This window comes from Leguminivora glycinivorella, chromosome 25 (genome assembly GCF_023078275.1).
Source record: "Leguminivora glycinivorella isolate SPB_JAAS2020 chromosome 25, LegGlyc_1.1, whole genome shotgun sequence".
Taxonomy (NCBI): domain Eukaryota; kingdom Metazoa; phylum Arthropoda; class Insecta; order Lepidoptera; family Tortricidae; genus Leguminivora; species Leguminivora glycinivorella.
In genome coordinates this window covers 6,359,653-6,380,223 of record NC_062995.1, presented here as the reverse complement: position 1 = coordinate 6,380,223, position 20,571 = coordinate 6,359,653, and the positions used below count along the sequence as shown (strand labels likewise).

Genomic DNA, 20,571 nt, shown 5'->3' with positions numbered 1-20,571 from the left:
ATCAGTACCGCTACTCGACACTAGGTGCCAACAAGAAATAGAAATATTTTTTATTCATGGCAAAATAATACAAAAAAAGACACAAATACCAGATCAACAACAGAGAATTATTTTCACACATAACATCATAAAAAGGTAAGTAGGTACACATAATTGGCATAATTGCCATGAAGATGGTCCTGACTCAGCATGGTGTTAGCCTGGGTGGCCAACGCTGATCTTCCGTCAGGGCCATACCGAATGATACCACGGAAAGTATACACATTAAAAAGGAAATTATATCATATAGAAAAAGTATACAATTTAGAATAAGTTGACAACAGCATAAATAAATAAACATGTTTAAAACACAACAGTGTCTCGTCTGCCAAAAAAATAATATTAAAACAGTTTACAACTTATATTACAAGCAGAAGACATTGAAAACAAAATATTGATTAATAATATTGTAATATTAGCTAAAAATTGTTGAGCATTAGACTTTTTGTTGGTCGTGACATCTATTGACAAGTAGCAGCACTGATAATTTATGCTAGGTGACGTGTGGTGTGATTGACGCGTGGATGTCACTACAAATAACTTGCATTTACTGAGGTATGAAGTTACTCTTTCCTAACTTCTTAAATGGTGTGTAAAAACGCACACCATAATTTCTCGATCCTATGGAATTGCTTAATGCAATAATTATGGCATATAGGGAAGCTAATCACCTTTCAGTAAAAAAATAAAAGAAATGCTAATATACAGAAACTTCCGAGAAAAAAAATCAAAATCGAAAATGACTAATTTGGTTCTAATACCGATATGAATGATGTTAGGACTGTGCTGATTATTCCATACGATAGTATATTGCTAGTTCTATAAGTGCTCTTAAAAGTGTTTTTTGATAATCGATACCGTTCTCAGGATATTTTGAGTTTTAGTCAATTTTCGGGTACATTTGCCCTAAATTTCAAAAAATAATTTCTCGTAAACTAGTCATATTTGACATTCGGGAGTTTTAGTCGTAGCATTGTTTTGGTCTAGGCTACCGGTTTTTACTATAAACAGACCATGGTCAAAAATGAGGTCAAATCCCAGTAATCCCACACTGTGCTTTGCTCAGATGCCAGAGTACCTGCTGGATGGAGTGGATAGGTTCTCGCCATACAAGCGGGCCGTTATAAGTTACGATCGGCTTCCGACGTAGTGCGCCATTTTATATGATAGTGAATGTGTTAAAGAAGGTTCTTTAGATCAATTACGGTTAATTTCTTTAAGAAACGAGTGTCAGAACTCTTACTTTTATTGAGTTATTAAAAAAATAAATTAAATGACTGAACATGTGAATCACATCCTTTTTATGAGCTCCAATATTCATATTCATTTATTCAATAAAATATTTTTTTCATATTCAAAAGATACAAATCATCATCAAAATCCACAGAGCAAGCAGACTTCGTCAAAATAAACGCGTAGGTACAAAACAGCATCCGCAACAAACTTCATCCAAACCATTCCAAACTAACTACATCAGTCATATTTATTTATTTATTTATTTAATCAAAAAAGTAACACAGCATTACAGTTTACACTAAGGCACTGTGAAACTACAAAATACAAAACAAGACATAAACGATAAATATTACAAAAAAGAATACAAATTAAACATTAGGTTTGGGCGACGACGTAACAGCGTGGCTCCGTTGCGTCGTCTGACTCGGTGTAGGATATGATGGATACCACAGGCTTCGTTAAATATTCATTTATTATTCTTAAGGTTCTCTCACACTTGTTATGACTGAGTTTGAGATAAAACTGAGTCGTCGGCAAACCCTCCTTAGAACTTGTACAGAACAGCAAAAAGGAGTGTACAAGTTTCTAATGGGTTGGCAACGCGCACGTCACACTCCTTGAGTTTCAGGAGTCCATCAGGCGGACCGTATGCTTGTTTGCCACCGACGTAGTATTAAAAAAAAACTGTTATAAGTATCGGGTGGTTCTTGCTAATAAGCCTAGTGTTGAATTTGAAATCTACATTAGACAGGCTCGATCGACAAATTACTTATTTTTTGTAGTTTTGAAACGGATAAAGTATTTTCGATTAAAACGTTTTTCTCTCCCCAGCCCCTGAAGCGCATGGTGGACCGCATCCGTCGCTTCCAAGTGCTGAACTCTCAGATCTTCGGCGTGCTCGCGCGCCACCTGGCGGCCGACGACGAGCGCGCCGGCGTCGAGCACGTGCGCTGCTTCCCGCCGCCCAGCGCGCCGCAACACGCCAACTAACGCCACTGTAGCTGAGGGCGCCATCTATCCAACCAACCATGCTCCAACATGGAGGAATAAGTAAGGGAAGAGTTGTAACTGCATACATCAGTAAATGCAAGTTATTTGTAGTGACATCTAGCGCCATCCACGCGTTAACTAGCGTAAATTATCAGTACTGCTACTTGTCAATAGATGTCGCGATGAACAAAAAGTCTAATGCTCAACAATTTTTAGCTAATATTACAATAGTAATTCCTTCTGCTTGTAATATAAGTTGTATACTGTTTTAATATTGAATTTTTGGCAGACGCGACACTGTTGACACCTAGTTTCGAGTAGTGATAATTTATGTTATTTGATGCGTGGTTGACTCTAGATGTCACTACAAATAACATGCATTTACTGATGTATGAAGTTATAACTCTTCCCTTACTTATTCCTCTATGGCTCCTAGCGATAAGCTATCCTATCCCACGAAATATACCTATTTGTACGCATTTGTAAAGCCGGGTACGCCTCGCGAGGAAAACGTCCGTGCTCATGCGCGCACGTTTGCCCTAGCAAATTTGCTCGCCAAGATGGCGGCCCTCAGTCAGCTGTTCAAACTAGTTCTGCACGAGAGCACATATTTACTGCCGTGAATGATTCACTTTTTAATCCTTATTCAAACGGAAATAAATACGTGCAGATCTATTTTGATCAGCTGATCGAGGGCCGCCATCTTGGTGAGCTTTGCTCGGGCGAGGCAAACGTGCGCGCATGAGCACGGACGCTTTCCGCGTGCGGCCAGTGTGGACCCGGCTACTGAATATGATAGTATTTAAGTAATGAAAGACAATTTGTATTCTTAAACGTAAGTAGCTTTGAATTAGACTTAGAATATACTTTAGTGATTATAACATTTGTTTAGAAATTATAGATAATGCATTTATTGTTACTTTAAATTAAATAAAAAAGGCCATGTATGTGCTCCACAGAATATATAATAGAACAAGTAGTACAAGTACAGAAGGCTCACTCCTTTGATGTTCACAAAATACCGCCATTCTAAATTCGTACCTACAGGAACAGACGGACCGCACGCGAGCAGTCGACATTGAATTCTATTGCGCCGCGCGAAGGTAGTCACCAGTGAAGGGGCCGCGAACTCACGGCCGCGGGCATGTACTTGTAGCGCGGCGATACTATCGTGGAGTGAGCCGCCCCTGATGAGACTTGAACAACTTTTTAAGACCGCTAATGACAGTTTTATAATGTTATTTGTTTATTTATATAGTTAAATTAAGTTATTTATAAGAAGAAATACAATCATGTAATTCCATTTATATCCAATTTTATAAAATAAAGAATTATTATGTATGTTGTATTTTATTTCTATAGCTAGTAGAGGAATCCAGTAGGTACATCTGATAAAAGGGAAAAGCACGACGAAGACTGAGGCATTTGGACATTCGAAGTTTAGCTTTTTAGTTCTACAAATAATATAAATTAATTAATATTAAACCAAAACATCCACATTCAGGTACTTTACCTTCATGTCTCATAGTCGCCCTCTATAATATATGGACAAATCGAAGTATCCAGAGAAAAAACCATTTTTTTTACAAATTCATCGTATATTCAATAACTTAAACATTCTACATATTGCGTACTTAATAAAACATATAAAATCAAACGCTATGCTAGTAGTATGTACAATAAAATACCTACAAGTATATTATACATGCGAGATCAGTATTATACTAACTAGTATTAGGATACATAAACTACCTAGACTAGGGCCTTTTAGATACGTGGTAGAATAGCTACAGATGTAGTACGAAAAGGGTCTCCCTTCGTATTTTTCCGGAAACGTTCGTATTTGGGCCATTTTTTTTCAAAGTTGTCCACTCCACTTTTTTTGTAACATGGGTATTTGTCGCCATTAATACTCAGAATCGCGAGGTCTTTCGATCCTTATAGGAGAAAAAAATGTCCCAAGATTTCTATGTTGGCGACTGGCTGGTGCGCGACCTCTTTATAGTAAGTATTAGTTTAAAATAATGTCACTTTCGAAAACTGTTCTCATGTTTTGAAATATGATTGATTAGTCTTCAGTCTTCCTTCTGTCACGAAACTATAAATAAGCTTATGTTTGTTTACCAATATCAATCATTAAAATTAGGTTTTTATTGTTTTCATCATTTTACGTCAGTCATTACAGTCCACAACCCCGCTAGCTATCACATACATTATTCCGAACTGTCTTCCATTCCGTTACCGCCACACAAAATGTATGAAAAAATGGTAACGGAATGGGAAAAAACCTTGGGACACTTTTTTCTCCTATTAGAATTGAAAGAGTTCGCGATTCTGAGTGGAAACCACATAAAAAAAAGTTGGGTGGACAACTTTGAAAAAAATGGCCCATTTGTCATGCTAGTTCAGTCAATGTCAGTACATCTTGTACTGAGACTGACTGAAATGGCATGACACGTTCGTACGCTTCTGTAACAATACGAAGGCAAATCTTTCCGCACTACATTATCGTCGGTTAATAAAACGAGTCATAAGTCCCCTACGTTTTAAACACAAAATGCTGAGCAATACATAGTTCGCTAGACGCGACATTAGTGACATGTAGTGTCAAGTAGCGGTACTAATCAATTCGCTACTTGCATATAATGACCAGAAATATACGACTACGCGCCATCTTGCGGAATTTCATTAGAACTATTTTCTTCATACTATACTGAACTGTCACCGCATACGTCAGAATAACAGCGCCCTCTTGACAATAGTCTTATATTTCTGGCCAAGCTTTAAATAAGTAAACATAAACATACGCAATAAACCGAAATTAAAAACACGTTTGTCACGCTCAGACTTGAACTCACGGCCTCTCGATCGAAATTCCAGCGCTCTGACCACTGAGCCACCAAGACTTGGACCAATCCAGCGAAAATTTTCACCATGGGACTTATGGGACTATACACTCCTGACAACCTAAAAAACCACCAGAGCCTTTTTTTAAAGTATTGGTACATTAAACTTCTTTTTAGGCTCATTTTACTCAGAATTGTCTGTACTTTCAGGCCTTATACTATGAAATAGTTTTTCAATTTTTTTCTTTTTAATCACGTTTTTGTCTGCAAGTTTATTTTTTGACTTGCTTTAACGAGACACACAGGAAAAATCATTATTTCATGGAAACAATAGCGACTCATTTTTTCATATATTAGGCGTAACAATACAAATGAGCATTTTGAAAAACGGTCATAATTACTCTTAAATTTTTGTAATTCACCAAGAAAAATCAAAATTCTATCATTACGGAGCTTTTTCAATAATTAATCAACACTCCCGACACTTTACTAAATCTCCTGCTCTTCCTGTTCCTGTTCCTGCTCCTCCTGTTCCTGTTCCTGTTCCCACTGGTCGCCGACGATGTAAGTCTCATTCTCCTCGGCGTACATAGCGACATCTTGCGCGATCTCCACTTCAACTACTTCCTTATCGTTGACGTATAGATCTTTGTCGGCGTTCGCGTTGTGCGCGCGCAGGTGGTAGTTGAGGTGGCTGGATTGTTTGAAGCGCTTCTGGCAGATGGCGCACTGGAAGGGCGCCACGTGTGCCATGTCTTCAAAACATTGACTTTTGGGGCTTGTTTTACTCAAGAATCTTTTCCGAGAATTTTCTTTCAATGGTCACATTTTTGTATGAAGTCTCTTTTTTGACTTGTTTCAATAAGACACACAGGAAAAATAATTATTTCATGGAAACGTTTTAGAGACACATATTCTCATATAATTATGAGGCGTAAAAGTACAAATGAACACTTTAAAAAACGGTCATAATTACTTTTAAAATTTTTTGTAATTCATCAAGAAAAAAATCAAAATTCTATCATTACGGAGCTTTTTCAATAATTAATCAACACTCCCGACACTTTACTAAGTCTCCTGCTCTTCCTGTTCCTGTTCCTGCTCGTCCTGTTCCTCCTCCTGTTCCTGTTCCCACTGGTCGCCGACGATGTAAGTCTCATTCTCCTCGGCGTACATAGCGACATCTTGCGCGATCTCCACTTCAACTACTTCCTTATCGTTGACGTATAGATCTTTGTCGGCGTTCGCGTTGTGCGCGCGCAGGTGGTAGTTGAGATGGCTGGATTGTTTGAAGCGCTTCTGGCAGATGGCGCACTGGAAGGGCGCCACGTGTGTGTGCGTGCGCATGTGTTGCTTGAGGTGGACGGACTGGCAGAACTTCTTGTCGCAAATGACGCAGCGGTACGGTTTCACTTTCGTGTGGATTCGGAGGTGCTGGTCTAGACCTGGAAGGAAATAAATATATACTATAGGATATTTTTTATACACACGGTGTTTCCGGTATCACTCAAAACCTCAGACACCCTAACTGATTTTTATTTTTTTAAATTCATCTAGAGTATTCATATTTTAATCTGATCGTTACTTTTTTTTTAATTGAATTTTTAATTTTCTGTACAGCTCTACTTGACTTTTAGCTCTACACTCAATAAAATAATTGCTAACTACCATAATAAACCATAACACTATTTATTTGTGTACGTTACTGCAACGACATAAGGTTTACCAATAGACAGCTAAGATGTCACTGTAAAAGGCTTTAAAGCTTTGTCACAGTAAACTTCAAATTGGACAGGTAATCGCAGTAAGCAAATAAACTCAATATTCAAAATGACAAGGTTATAATTAGGTACGAGTTCAATTTGTTATGACTTATGATTAACATTAAGATTAAACTGACAAACAACGTCAAACTAGTAGCGGAAAAAATAATCGTCCAAGTAACCGGCCAATATTAATACACCTAAATACTGAAAAAAGGTAAACAACCTCTAGCAATGCGATATACACAATGTTGTATTACGAGTACAATAGAATGGGCACGTAAAAAATAATTAATAATACTAATTTAAATAAAAATATTACCCCCATCAAGATATAGCTCAATCGATTCTACTCTCGATTCTGAACAAACTGTTTTCAGGTTTTTAGTGTTAAGTGAAACACGGTGCATAGATTGAATGTCCCACGGTAAGTTCAAGAAGGCTGGTGTTGTACTAAGATAACGATGTACACAATATAGAAATACTTATATATCGTACATAGAAAACATCCACGACTCAGGGACAGATATCTGTGCTCATCACATAAATAAATGTAAAATGCCCTTATTGGGATTCGCATCGAAGCCGAGCTAAGTCAGAGTGGTCATCAAAAATATTTTTAAAATTATATCCCCTCCCCCTTAAGTACAAAAAAGTATATTTTTTTCGTGAATTTGTACTGCAACAGAAATTTAAAAACTCATTAAATATAGTGTGGTGTTGCCAGGGATAACCTACCTAGCACGACCTCGGGCCCTATGTCGAAACTCCAAAACCATTGGGTACATTTTTTTTAAACGTAAGTACAAAAAAGTACATTTTTTTCGTGAATTTGTACCGCAACATAATTAATAAAATCGTCCGTGGTCGTGCTGTATAGTATCATTAGTATCACACAATTTCACTTCAAGTTGTAAAGGCCTTATGTACTGTAAAATATTGAATATTTTATTTTTTATTTATTGTTATTATTAGTTACAGTATAGGACTTATAATTAAAACATATCCCTGCAAAACTGCATCTACAGTTTGTCTGCAGGTATGAGTCTCTATTTAGCAGATATGTAGATTAAACTACTTATGTATGTACTTATAATTTAAACAATATTAATTACATATTTAAACACTTAAATGACATTTACACGTTTGTAACTGTCATTTAAGTGTTTGCAAGAGGTACAGTTTTAATGCCTTTTACAGTACTGTACCTGACTTCTGCGTGAAGGCTTTGGGGCAGAAGGTGCATGGGAAGGGCCGGTCGCCCGTGTGCATGCGCATGTGCTGCTGAACTCCGCCCTGTAACAACACAAGTCATTCTAGGCACCTGAAGAATAACCCACTTTCCTTCTAGTCAAATTAGCTTCTGTCAGGGGCGGCTCACTCCGCGATCCTTTCGCCGCGCTACAAGTACATGCCGGCGGCGGCGAGTTCGCGGCCCATTCAGTGGCGACGACCTTTAGGCTTGTGTCGTTCACGAACTATGAACTGTTAGGAATAAAATCCCATCAATGACCGAAATGAACTGAATCTTTCCGTGGTCTGAGAATCGGTCTTTGCTCATTTAGTTCAGTATATGATCGGCGAGCGCGAGCGGTTTGGATCAAGAACGAATGTGTGACTGCACCGACCGAGAGCGAGAGCTACTTAGCAGAGCAACAAAAAAAGTCAAGTTTTCATATTAAACTTCGGTTACTTACAACCTTTCGGCCCGGAATGTTACTATCTGTGGATTATTCGTATAATTTTGACACTATTCGGTCCCATTCGTTCTGATCTTTCCGACCGCAGTGGTCTCTGGTCTGGCTGAACTAAATGAGCAAAAGACCTAAAAGAGCGAACTAGTTCATGGGAGCGATTGAACGAGATCGGAGCGCTCCGATCAACGAACGAATCGGCACAAGCCTAACGACCTTCGCGCGGCGCAATAGAATTCAATGTCGTCTGCACGCGTGCGGTCCGTTTGTTAATGTAGGTAAGAATTTAGAATGGCGGCGTTTTGTGAACATCAAAGGAGTGAGCCTTCTGTATTTGTACTATTATATATTCTGTGCTTCTGTTTAAAAAGTGTCAAAACGAATAGGCGAGACGACTAAAAAAACTAATTAGTCTGTCAGTTAGATTATCAAAGAATTTTAGACACGAATTTTTCTCTTTTCTCGCACGCCTTATAAATGACGGCTCGAAAGACCCGAGAGTTTTAAACGGAGATACAAATATAATAATAATAATAACATATTTATTTGCTAAAATTGGATACCGTTTTATTAGGCAGGCGTCCGGTTTTTTATCCATAGCCCAGTATTTAGTCCATCACTTTCATCAAAATAGACCAATTCATTTTAGATTCCATTAACTCTCAAATAGTCCTTACACCCTGGCGGGTGTTGCCTCTGCGTGTGTCCCATGATACGGGCAAGGGCAACATCCGCTCGGTGTACCCCTTACATTTCATTAAAGTGTCGAAAGGGCCTCTACGCGTTGGCTTCGGCCCCGCGCACGCCTCTCAAAGGTCCGGAACACCATTGTTCCGTGATGGGAAAGACATATTTATTTGCTATAAATGTAGTACGATAAGATGTTACAATGGTGACGTCACGTGCCCCCACTCCGGAACTTTGATGCTCTATACCTTTGTATTTTTTCATTAATTAGAAAAAGCGAAAAATATTTTTGGACGATCTAACTGACGGACTAAACAGAATGCCATATTTTTTATGTAGTCGTCATCCCTATTGCTGATGTGAAACAGCCGTGTCCACACGAAACTTCCGAGGGCCACCTGTACTGAAAAACGTCGTACGATACAAGTGCGAAAAGGAAATTCGTAACTCGTGTCGATTTAAAACACTCCCTTCGGTCATGTTTTAATTTATCGCCACTCGTTTCAAACTTCCTTTTTTACGCACTTGTATTGTAATGTACTATTATTTTAAGTATAGGAAAATGCCCCATTGGCCAATTTATACATGTTTCATATACGAACCTGTTGCGTGAACCGTTTGTGGCAGACGCTACACTCGTACGGCTTGAGCTTCACGTGCGCAGAGTTAGTGTGGTCGGTCAGCTCGTCTATCGTCTCGAAGCCTTGACCGCAAACCTGAAAAAATAAATTACATTAATTCACTTCTTGTACTTTTTTATGTGAAATAATGTTTAAAAATAAATAAACACACATACCTGGCAAATATGAGGCGCACGGTATGGTCACTCCCGCTCCCCGCTGAAAGCCGCCCACCCGCTCTCGGTTACCTCACAGTTACCGCCTGTCACCGCGATCACTCGACCTGTACCTCACTCATACAAGCATGGTACGCGTTCACCTACACGAGCTTAGACTGTGTGCTAGGAACGCGCCTCTTTCATATATTTGATCGCCAGTGTCCGAGGTGTGCTATGGCATACCTGGCAAACGTGAGGAGCACTGTGGGCAGGAGTGAGCGGGGCTTCGCACACTTGACACCGCACACCCTTGCGCCGCCTGGTGTGTTCGTCTCTGTGGTGAGCAGAGTACTCGCAGCAAGAGAAGAAGATTTGGTGACAGGTGCCTCCGGCGATGGTCGATGACGGTTGCAGGCACTCGAAAGGGCCACTGGAACACATTACATTGAGTTTATACTTTTGGACAAGCAAAAGCGTCTGCGGAGACTCACAACCTCTAGATTGTTACTCCAGCGCTCTGCCAACTGAGCCACGGTGTTTTCAGTCAAAGGAAATGGTAAATCTGATGTACTTAGGATAGGTTTAGGAAACTCAACGATAGAGGGAGTGAAAAACAATTATATGCCGTAGTGCAAGTTGTTCGCTAGACGTCACTGTTACCCCCGCAAACTGGGTAATGCTAATGACTTGTTGTAGTATTTTTTTATGTCCAAATTTTTCGCTAGATGTCGCTGTACCACCTGCGAACTAGCGAACGACATTCTATGGTTAATCCATACTAATATTATAAATGGAAAAGTGTGTGTGATTGTTTGTTTGTCCGTCTTTCACGGCAAAACGGAGCTACGAATTGACGTGATTTTTTTTAAGTGGAGATAGTTGAAGGGATGGAGAGTGGCTACTTTTTGTCTCTTTCTAACGCGAGCGAAGCTGCGGGCAAAAGCTAGTTACATATAATTAAAGTGTAAATTTTCATCATGTACCTAATTGTCATCTTTTTTTTTTTGCAAACAAGTTATTTATGTAACTGTTAATTTATGCGACTGGTTGATGAATGATTACAAGTTCAATACTAAGTATAAATTTATGATTTAAATATAATTGTAACGATAACATGCATGCCTTTCAACATTTATTATATAGCACTAAGCATTCGGTGTTTTTAGTCTAATATTCTTAGTTTGTAAGGAAGACATTGCATGTACGCAATTAATATTCACATACATAGCTTTGACATGTAGTGAACATGGAAATTTTCACATGCCCTGTGGCAGAGCATATTAAGGATCTCCAATGTAAACACTTTATAACATCTACTGTAACGCACCATATGTTCTTGTGAATAAACTTTCATTCATTCATTCATTCATTCATTCATTCATTCATTCATACATCAAACTTGAAGATCCCGCCATAAATATGTGGCGTTCCATGTTTAAACGGTCCACGTCCTTTATGTGCTATAAGGAACTTTTCGGCATGGAAAGTCACATGAAAAGTTGTCGAAAAACGACTGGTAAATATCAAATGACATTTCGCACATAAATTCCGAAAAACTCATTGGTGCGAGCCGGGGTTCGAACCCGCGACCTCCGGAACGAAACGCACGTACCTACTTACCGCTAGCACAGTATAATAAAGAGTACTATCGTACAGTATGGCCACTCCCGCTCCCCGCTGAAAGTGCCTCCCACCCCCTCTCGGTTACCTCACAGTTACCGCCTGTCAAAAACACGGACAGTCGACCTGTCATATGTCACTCATACATGCATGGTAGGCGTTCACCTACACGAGCTTAGACTGTGTGCTAGGAACGGGCCTCTTTCATATATTTGATCGCCAGTGTCCGAGGTGTGCCGCTAGGCTACCAGCGCTTCTGGTCGTCTATAAGGTGATAATCCATACTAATATTACAAATGGGAAAGTGTGTGTGTCTGTTTGTTTGTCCGTCCTTCACGGTAAAACGGAGCGACGAATTGTCGTGATTTTTTAAGTGGAGATAGTTGAAGGGATGAAAAGTGACATAGGCAACTTTTTGTCTCTTTCTAACGCGAGCGAGTGAAGCTAGTGTCAATATAAAGTGTGTAGTCTCACGTGATAGGCTGCGCTTCCTTCTCTTTCCGCATAACCACCACTTTTTCCTTGGCTTTCTCCACTTTCCGCCGCTTGGCGGCCGACGCTGCCTCTGACAGCTCTTGGTCTTCCGCTGTTGAAAGGAAATATGTCATATTAGCTGGATATAATTTATTGAAATTAATTTCCATAGAGTACCAGCCTAGTCTGTTAATATTTTATTTTGATGAATACTTTTGCATGTTAAATTTTATCTTGTTATTTAATGCGTGTTAATTATAAGATGTAATGTTTTGAAAAGAAGTGGCCCGCCGAGTTTCTTGCCGGTCCCATAGTGGATACGCCCCTCCCAACTGAGGGGAGACTGAAATTTGCTCGAGGCTGAGGCGTAGGGTTAGAGCCGGCGTAGCTTTATTTGACCACAGAATATATAATAGTACACGTTCATATACGCATTGTAATATGCCTACTTGAAAAATAAATATTTCATTTTCATTTTCAAAGTATTTCCGGAAATAAATTTAAAAAAATAATTTTATTGACCACACTTCTCATTTTAGTCAGTGGTAACCGTATGTATGCTCAACTTAGGCCGATAGTCCACTATCATATGATTATCATAGAAATATGATCATTAGCAACATGGCATCCTTTTTACGTTGGAGAAAAAGGGAGGCACACAGACCTATGATCAAATTAATTTAATTTCTATGATAAACATAATGATAGTGGACTTTCGGCCTTAGTCCAACTCTAGAATCGGAGCAAGCTGTCTACAACAATTGTGCCAGTGCATATGCCAGTAAACATCGTAATTTCATCAAACTTTGACATTCAAATCAACATTAAATTTGGTCTGCTGTGGGCGATGTGGCTCTGACGCTGTGTAAAACGCTGCACACTTAGCTTAGACTCTTAGCTTCAGCTTCACTGTTCACTGACCTTTAATAATGATATAGCTGACATCGGAAGAGGCAAGGCTGGTGAGGCTAGTGGGCTCCATGACTGACAGCATCTTCTCCGTACGTTGCTGAATGAGTTGGCTCTCCGCTGCAATGCGAGCTTTCTTTCCCTGTGAACATATTTTTTAAACTTATTACGATACTTGAAACAAATATGTATATTAAATAAATACCTTAACATAGACAAAACAAAGAAAATATAGTCTATGTTGGGTCTACTATTCGTGTGTGTGTTTAGTAAAACATCCCACTTTGTCCGTTACCATCACAGATGTCATATATACCATAGATCAAGCAAATGTATCTACTTAGCGTGTCAAATGAACTCAGTGAAATCCACTGAGTTGTCCGTCTTTACTCGCAGCTTGCAGCTTTCGGGCGTCAATTTTTGTAAGTCGAAGTCAACCAAAACATAAAAAATGCCTCGTTACGTGATATTCAATTGCAACAACACAAAAATTATGAACAATCAAGAGCCTGAGACATATTTAAAATTACAGGCAAGAATCAACTTCAGTACAAAATTTGACACGCTCGGCCCCTATACAAATATATGAATTTGTTTCTTCTATCTAAATTAAGTTCTGTGGTTACCATTGAGGCTAGCTAGATTTACTTGTATCTTAATACGAATAAACTGACAAGTAGGCTTTATAGCAATCAACAGTGTCACATATGTAATTTTGAGTTGTTAGAATTTAGACTTCATTTCAGTTAATCAAATTTCTAATTTGATTTGGTTGGGAGTCAACGGTTGACACTCCAGGGGATCTTTCTTTTTTTTTTTTATACTACGTCGGTGGCAAACAAGCATACGGCCCGCCTGATGTAAAGCGGTCACCGTAACCTATGGACGCCTGCAACTCAAACAGTGTCACAAGCGCGTTGCCACCCTATTAGAAACTTGTACACTCCCTTTTGCTGTGTTAAGTACACAGCAAAAAGCAATGTACAAGTTCTAAGGAGGGTTCGGGTTGCCGACGACTCAAAGGACAATAGACGGAACAAGTTAGTTCCGTAAGTCCTCCCATCACCAGCACACCGCACCCTCGTTGAGCTCTGGCAGCCTTACTCACCGGCAGGAACACAACACTATGAGTAGGGTCTAGTGCTATTTGGCTGCAGTCTTCTGTAAGGCGGAGGTACTACCCCAGTTGGGCTCTGCTCTAGATTCGAGCGAGACGATATCCGCTGTGCTGTGCCCTACCACACAAAGCGGAATATCATTCGCTATGCCCTACCTCCTCTAAGGATCTTAACCTTTGGCAGTTCTTATACCACTGAAAACAAAGTTGCCACCGTCTAGGGCCCATTTTTCAAAGCTACGAGTTACAATTAACAAGTGGTTGTCAATGTCTTATATGACAAGTTGGAAAGAGACTTCTGCTTGTAACTTTCAGTTTTGAGAAAATATGGGCCCCAGAGCTTCCTATAAATTGTGATTTCTACTGTGGGACTCAGTCAATCTGTGTAAGAATGTCCTATAATATTTATGTATTTTATATAGATATACACACTTTTAAATAACACTTTTCAAAGTCGAATAAAAACAAGTACTTACAGCAAACAGCTCCTGTGTCCACACACTCGGGTCCCCACTGGCAAACGCATCAATATGCTCCATTCGCGCATGGTTGCTCAGAGCGCGCTCATTAGCAAACGACTTGCCGCACAGCCGGCAGCACACCGTATCTTCTTCATCCTCAACTACTTCTTTCTGCAAAGGAAAAATGAAGGTTTTAAAACAAGTTCAGTGCTTAAGATAGTAGAAAATAATAAATAATATACGAGTTGTCTAGTTCTTACCTTTATTTTGGTGATTTTAGGAGCTGGCACCACGTTTACCAGCCGAATTGGCTTCTGCTGGTTTGCTAAGTTAGACATGCTTCTCGCGAAAGGATCTGGAATATTAGAACATAACTTTTTAGCATATGACTTATGACCAAAGCTTCTCGATTTTACAATAGGAACTTATGTTTGTTAAACTGCTGTCAAATGAATATTATGTTTCGAAACTTACATGATACAATCATTGTAAACGTGAAATACAATATCAAAATAAATATTCGAAAAACCAGCGGGAATAAGCAATTGACAATGTTTATTTTTTATTTACAAATGCTTGGGTGTGGAGGCAAAGACACAGAAAAAAGTAAAAATTGTATCGATTCGCGTAAGTAACCTAAAGAAAATTCACTTATTTAAATAGATATGTGGACAAAAAGATAGTTTGTAATCGTAAACCAAAAGAAAACATTGAATTTACCTCGTAAAAGTGGAAATCCAAAGCCTGACGGAATAGATTGGCGTTTGTTTTTTTTAATTAAAAAAAAGAAATCGAAAATAGAAAAAGTAAAAATTAAAAAAAAAACTTAATGGCGATTCACAAAAATGTCAAAATACACTGACGTTTACCGGCTAACACTGTTTTTCTATGAAAATCTACAGGAATTACATGAAATATCCCAGGAAAGCTTTGAATTCACAAATATGGCGTGGCTCAACAAATCAGAAGAGACGCCATTTCGTGACTGGGTGACGCAGTTACGTCAGATAGCGTGGGTTTCCACTCTCCGCTTGTACTATTTTTATCTTCATTTATAAACTTCCTATTTTTTTAAATACTACTATAAATATTTAAATATAATTTAAATAACAAAATGCTTATTTATAAGATGATTTTTTGCGACTTATAATAATGAAGGTTGAATTAATGTACTGACAAAACGAAACAAAACATAGTAGAAAAGGACAGATATACATCAATTTCGATGTTTTATCAATGTAGATCGTAACTAGGGAGGTTGAATTGAAAGACTGAAGTTTCTTGGCAGTTATTTTATTTTTATTTGGAAATGGCTGCAAAAGCGACTACTATAAAAGAGGCAATCAAACGGTGGGAAGACAAGACAGGTCAACAAGCCGCCACAGCCACTGAAGTTAGTTTGATATTTCAATGGCCACCAATAGAAAAAATGGATAACTCCCTGTCTTGCCTAACAAATTGCGAGTAAGTTTTTGTATTCAAGGAGGAAGAAGCACTACAAAATTACAAATACTACAATAAAAATGGTATTATTGACTGGCTATCTAAATATTTAAGGCCAGTCCAGACGGAAACAATTGATTGCCATTTTTTTATTAAATTGTCTGTTCGATGTGTGTGGTGTGAACCCTTTTGAACGCAATCGTCAGTTTAGTAAAATGGCTGTGCGGTCGCAATCATACCAATTTGTGATGTTAGGATTGGTATTTGTGATGCCAATTTATTTTCTAATCAAAAAACAGTTTGGATTGGCCATTTGAGTGTGCGACTAAAGTTGCTCGTCGACTTACGTATTTGTATGAAAAGTTGCGTCGCTTCGTGTGCGCACTTTCATACTAGCCCATGGTCGCGACAAAAAAGTCGCATCGAAAAGTCGCCCGTGGGCGCACTCTCTTCATACAACTCGCAAACGCAAAGTCAGCTCGCAACTTTTCATACAAATACGGGTTAGTCTGACACATAATTTTATCAGCAGAAATAAAGCGGCAAATTTGAAAACAAAATGAAAAGTTACTTAACCTCCAATACGAAAGTATTTTTATAGTTGATCTGTTGACAATTCTTACTATTCTTAGTATCCAAAATAAATATTTTCAGAAAGTTGAGCCTCTCAACGAATATGATTGAAAAAGTTTCTGGGTTAAATAGTTTGAAAAAGCTTCGTGTTCTCTCTTTAGGAAGAAATTACATAAAATCATTTGCCGGTATGGTAAGTAATTAATGTAAATAATGAAGTTAATTATTAATGAATACTTTCACTACCAGCTATACGTCTAAGGTACTCACCATTTAAAAAAAATCATGCCCCTAGTATGTGTTAAATGCACACCCCTCGTGTCGTAGTGACATCCATCATTTTTCGCACATGTACGGGAAAGTGGCCCCAAGAAGCACTTTGTTTGTTCCAGGAATGTATAGGAGACACACTAGAAGAACTTTGGGTGTCTTATAACTTAATAGAAAAATTAAAAGGAATAAACGTATTGAGAAACTTGAAGGTTCTGTACATGAGTAATAACTTGGTAAAAGATTGGAGCGAGTTTAATAAATTGCAGGTAAATCTGATACACGATAAACTGAAAATCAAAAAGCAGTTCCAGTCTGAAATTACATTAGATTCTATAGATCGATCTATGACATTTCCACCACATAAGTCGTTTGTTTCATAAGCTAAAAGGTAGATACACATGCTTAACAAGTAGCAGGTACCCTCACAATATAAAATGCAACAAAATGAATAATAAAACTACCGTGAGACACTGACTATTAAACATGTAAAATGCTCCTCGTTGCGGAGCGAAACATGTCAAGCAGTCTTCGACAATTTTACGTGAGTTACAGACAGACAGTTTGAAAAAATCATAATCTGAATTTGGATTTTTATGCAACCTGTCAGTTCAAACAGATTATGAATTTTATCAATTATTTTTTTATGAATTTTTCAGAATGTCTGTGGCGTGCCTTACCCGATTTTACATGTTTAATATTTTAACTTACCTTCTTCTAGATTTTGTAATTTCGGCTGTGCGTTGTTGTATATTCTCGTCAGCACATAACGTGTTTCCTGTTGCCAAAAACTCTAACACATTTACGGCCCAGCCACGACATTGGTCTAAGCGCGACAGCGGTTAGCGGCAGCCATACGTGCGAATGAAAAGTCCCATCGCTGTGTCTCTCTCCAATGTACGTATGGCCGCCGCTCACCGCTGTCGCTCTTAGACCAATGTCGTGGCTGAGCCTTTATCATTTAAATTAGGAGCTTCCTCTACTAGAGGACTTGCTTTTCGTCGGCAATCCCTTGTACGATGGATGTGAGCTCGAGGCGTGGCGTGCTGAGGCTGCCAGACGGCTGCCCAACTTGAAGAAACTAGACGGTGAGACCGTTCTCAGAGAAGACGAACCACCTTTGACAGTCGCTGATATGCAGGTACGTAACACAGTATTTTCTTTCGTACTTGTAGATTATAGACATTATAGTTAATTTTTCAACACACATATTCAAATTCGATGCGTTGAGGGTACCTTCGTAAAGGCCAGTCCGGACGGGATGACCAAATTGACCGATTTAGTTATAAAATAAATTGGCAATAACCTCCATTATGATAAAATAAATGTCACGCAAATACTAGAAGCTGAAATTCAATAAGTTTCTTATTACATGTTTTTCTTTTATTGTTCTCTGCATGTTCAGTCCATTTTCCAGTTCAGTTGGGGTCGGTCCACCTCACCTCGTACGAGAGTCGGCGTCAGGACAATACATGTATCTAGTAGGCCTAGCACATGATTGCCGTGAGAGTATATCGCCGCGAGATAGATGACACGTCTTCTTCTAACTATATTAATGACATAAGGACGGGTGGTCTATCTCGCGGCAATCTATCTGTGTGTCTCAGTCACTCAACGCCGCGGTCAATGTTTGTTTTTCCTAGCTAGTAGACGGCCAACAAATCTTCGCATTAAAAAAATAGCGGCAGATTTGTAAAACGTGGGTGTGAAGGTTTATCGTCCCGTAGAACATTTAAATTTCGCGCTTTTTTTTATGACAAGATTTGCTTAGCATTAGTTGTCCTTCATGGACTGGACTTTACGGTTTAGCAGTACCATAGACAACTTTTAAGAAAAAAAAGGCGGCGGTTTTGTTTTTCGCGCGGGTTCTATTTTATTTTGAACAGAGCCAACTTTATTATCCATAATCAGATTATAAATTATCAACAGAATTTGGGAACTGTTATTTACATTTATTTATTTCATTTTCAGCCTGACGGAGGGGACGCCGTCGAAACGCTGGTTAGCGCAGAAACAAACGATTAACCACATTATTATAAATTAACCTATGACAACTTTCAAGGTGCAAGACACCGAATGAAATGTTCGTGAGCGTCAGGACCCCTGGACCACTACAGATATTTGATGTTTAGTACATACTAAAATTTAGTACCTATTTGATACTATTTGGTACCTGAGTACATATATTTGGTACCTCCACTGATATCGAAAAATCGAGCGAATAAAGTGGCCAGACATTCTGACGTCAGGATGTCTGGACCATTTTTGGTTTACATAGTTCTAGACAACACTACTAATTGATATCTTAGTCAATATTTACTACCTATTTGGTACCTGTCAATATATTTTTTTCAAATTTTTTTGGCGTACCAGAAAAAAATTATGATGGAATTTAAAGTTGTGAGCCCGGCCGTGGCGTTGAAGTATGTAGCGCATGTCCAAAGAATAGAGGCAAATCCGCCTGCCCTCATAAATAGGAATTTATTTTTAGGCACTCGCACATCATCTCTACTGACTAAGTGGCATTAATATAGTCGAAATATAAAAGTAACAAAACAGTGTCAAAACAGGCGCTACATACTTCAACGGCACGGCCGGGCTCACAACTTTAAATTCCGTCATAACTTTTTTTTGGTATGCCAAAAAAATTTGAAAAAATATATTGACAGGTACCAAATAGGTAGTAAATATTGACTAAGATATCAATTAGTAGTGTTGTCTAGAACTATGTAAACCAAAAATGGTCCAGACATCCTGACGTCAGAATGTCTGGCCACTTTATTCGCTCGATTTTTCGATATCAGTGGATATGTACTAAATATGGAGTGAAATATGTACTAAATTTTAGTATGTACTAAACATCAAATATCTGTAGTGGTCCAGGGGTCCTGACGCTCACAAATGTTCCTATCTTTTTGTTCACGCTCTTTAGTGATCACTCGACGCTTTTGGGCTTCATATTAAATCTAGTCAGTTTCGCCAAGATCATTTTGTTTTACTTACATTCAGTAAGTAGGTACTCTTGTGTAGTGACATTATCAGTATACTTGTAACCCAAACGATATTCAATTATTCATATTGATGTCATTGTATGGTCATCGTGTCGGTATTGGACGTTGGGCAGTTACCGGCGATTTATTAGTAAAGGGAATATATTTGAAATAAAACATATAATAAAAAAATATTTTTATTTACAACTTACTTTACCTTAACATATTTATTGTACATAACTTCACAGAAGGCTTTCAATATACTTTAATACGACTTATTTTAGGAAGAAACATGAAATCAATTAAATAATTCTCAATACAAATAAATTGAATATTTTTTAAGAATAAGAAAAAAGTTAAAATTTGATGTTCAGTTGACTTGTATATATTTTGATTAGTTTTATGCATCCATTTGTCAGAAAAGGCCCTAAAATAGAAAACATAAATTTTAACATTTGGCATGCATAAATATTTCACAAGGGAAGAGTTACAACTCCATACATCAGTAAATGCGAGTTATTTGTATAGGCATAGTTAAGTGACATCTAGCGACAATCACGCGTCAACTAGCGTAAATATAAACGTTAATGATCAGTACTGCTACTTGTCAATAGATGTCGCGACGAACGAAGAGTAATGCTCACCAATTTTTAGCTAATATTACAATAGTATTAATCAGTA

The 20,571-nt window shown here is 38.4% G+C and overlaps 3 protein-coding genes across 4 annotated transcripts in view; 2 read left to right on the top strand and 1 right to left on the bottom strand.

Annotated features, from left to right (window-relative positions):
- LOC125239184 (cytoplasmic FMR1-interacting protein) overlaps window positions 1–2,414 on the top strand; it is a 138,529-nt gene extending 136,115 nt beyond the window's left edge. Inside the window, exon 29 of the mRNA XM_048146699.1 lies at window positions 2,107–2,414. Within this exon, the coding sequence (XP_048002656.1) occupies window positions 2,107–2,265 (159 nt within the window). The 3' untranslated portion in view covers window positions 2,266–2,414. The remainder of the gene's footprint in view (window positions 1–2,106) is intronic.
- Window positions 2,415–6,164: 3,750 nt separating this feature from the next.
- LOC125239178 (zinc finger protein 184-like) lies at window positions 6,165–15,553 on the bottom strand. Of its 2 annotated transcripts, none has more exons than XM_048146691.1 (9): window positions 15,335–15,553; window positions 14,875–14,969; window positions 14,630–14,785; window positions 13,049–13,178; window positions 12,128–12,239; window positions 10,277–10,463; window positions 9,858–9,971; window positions 8,083–8,170; window positions 6,165–6,556 (listed from the first exon to the last, which is right to left on the bottom strand). In XM_048146691.1, exons 2-9 carry the CDS (start codon window positions 14,950–14,952, stop codon window positions 6,180–6,182), a joined length of 1,242 nt encoding a protein of 413 aa, XP_048002648.1. In that variant the 5' UTR covers window positions 14,953–14,969; window positions 15,335–15,553; the 3' UTR covers window positions 6,165–6,179. The 2 variants fall into 2 exon arrangements, with proteins under 2 accessions (XP_048002648.1, XP_048002647.1); XM_048146690.1 differs by lacking the exon at window positions 15,335–15,553 and adding an exon at window positions 15,089–15,147.
- A 370-nt stretch (window positions 15,554–15,923) lies between these two features.
- Window positions 15,924–18,994, top strand: LOC125239179 (dynein axonemal light chain 1-like). The gene is made up of 5 exons (XM_048146692.1): window positions 15,924–16,078; window positions 16,712–16,823; window positions 17,023–17,169; window positions 17,871–18,041; window positions 18,872–18,994. Exons 1-5 carry the CDS (start codon window positions 15,924–15,926, stop codon window positions 18,923–18,925), a joined length of 639 nt encoding a protein of 212 aa, XP_048002649.1. The 3' UTR covers window positions 18,926–18,994.
- The last annotated feature ends 1,577 nt before the right edge of the window (window positions 18,995–20,571 follow it).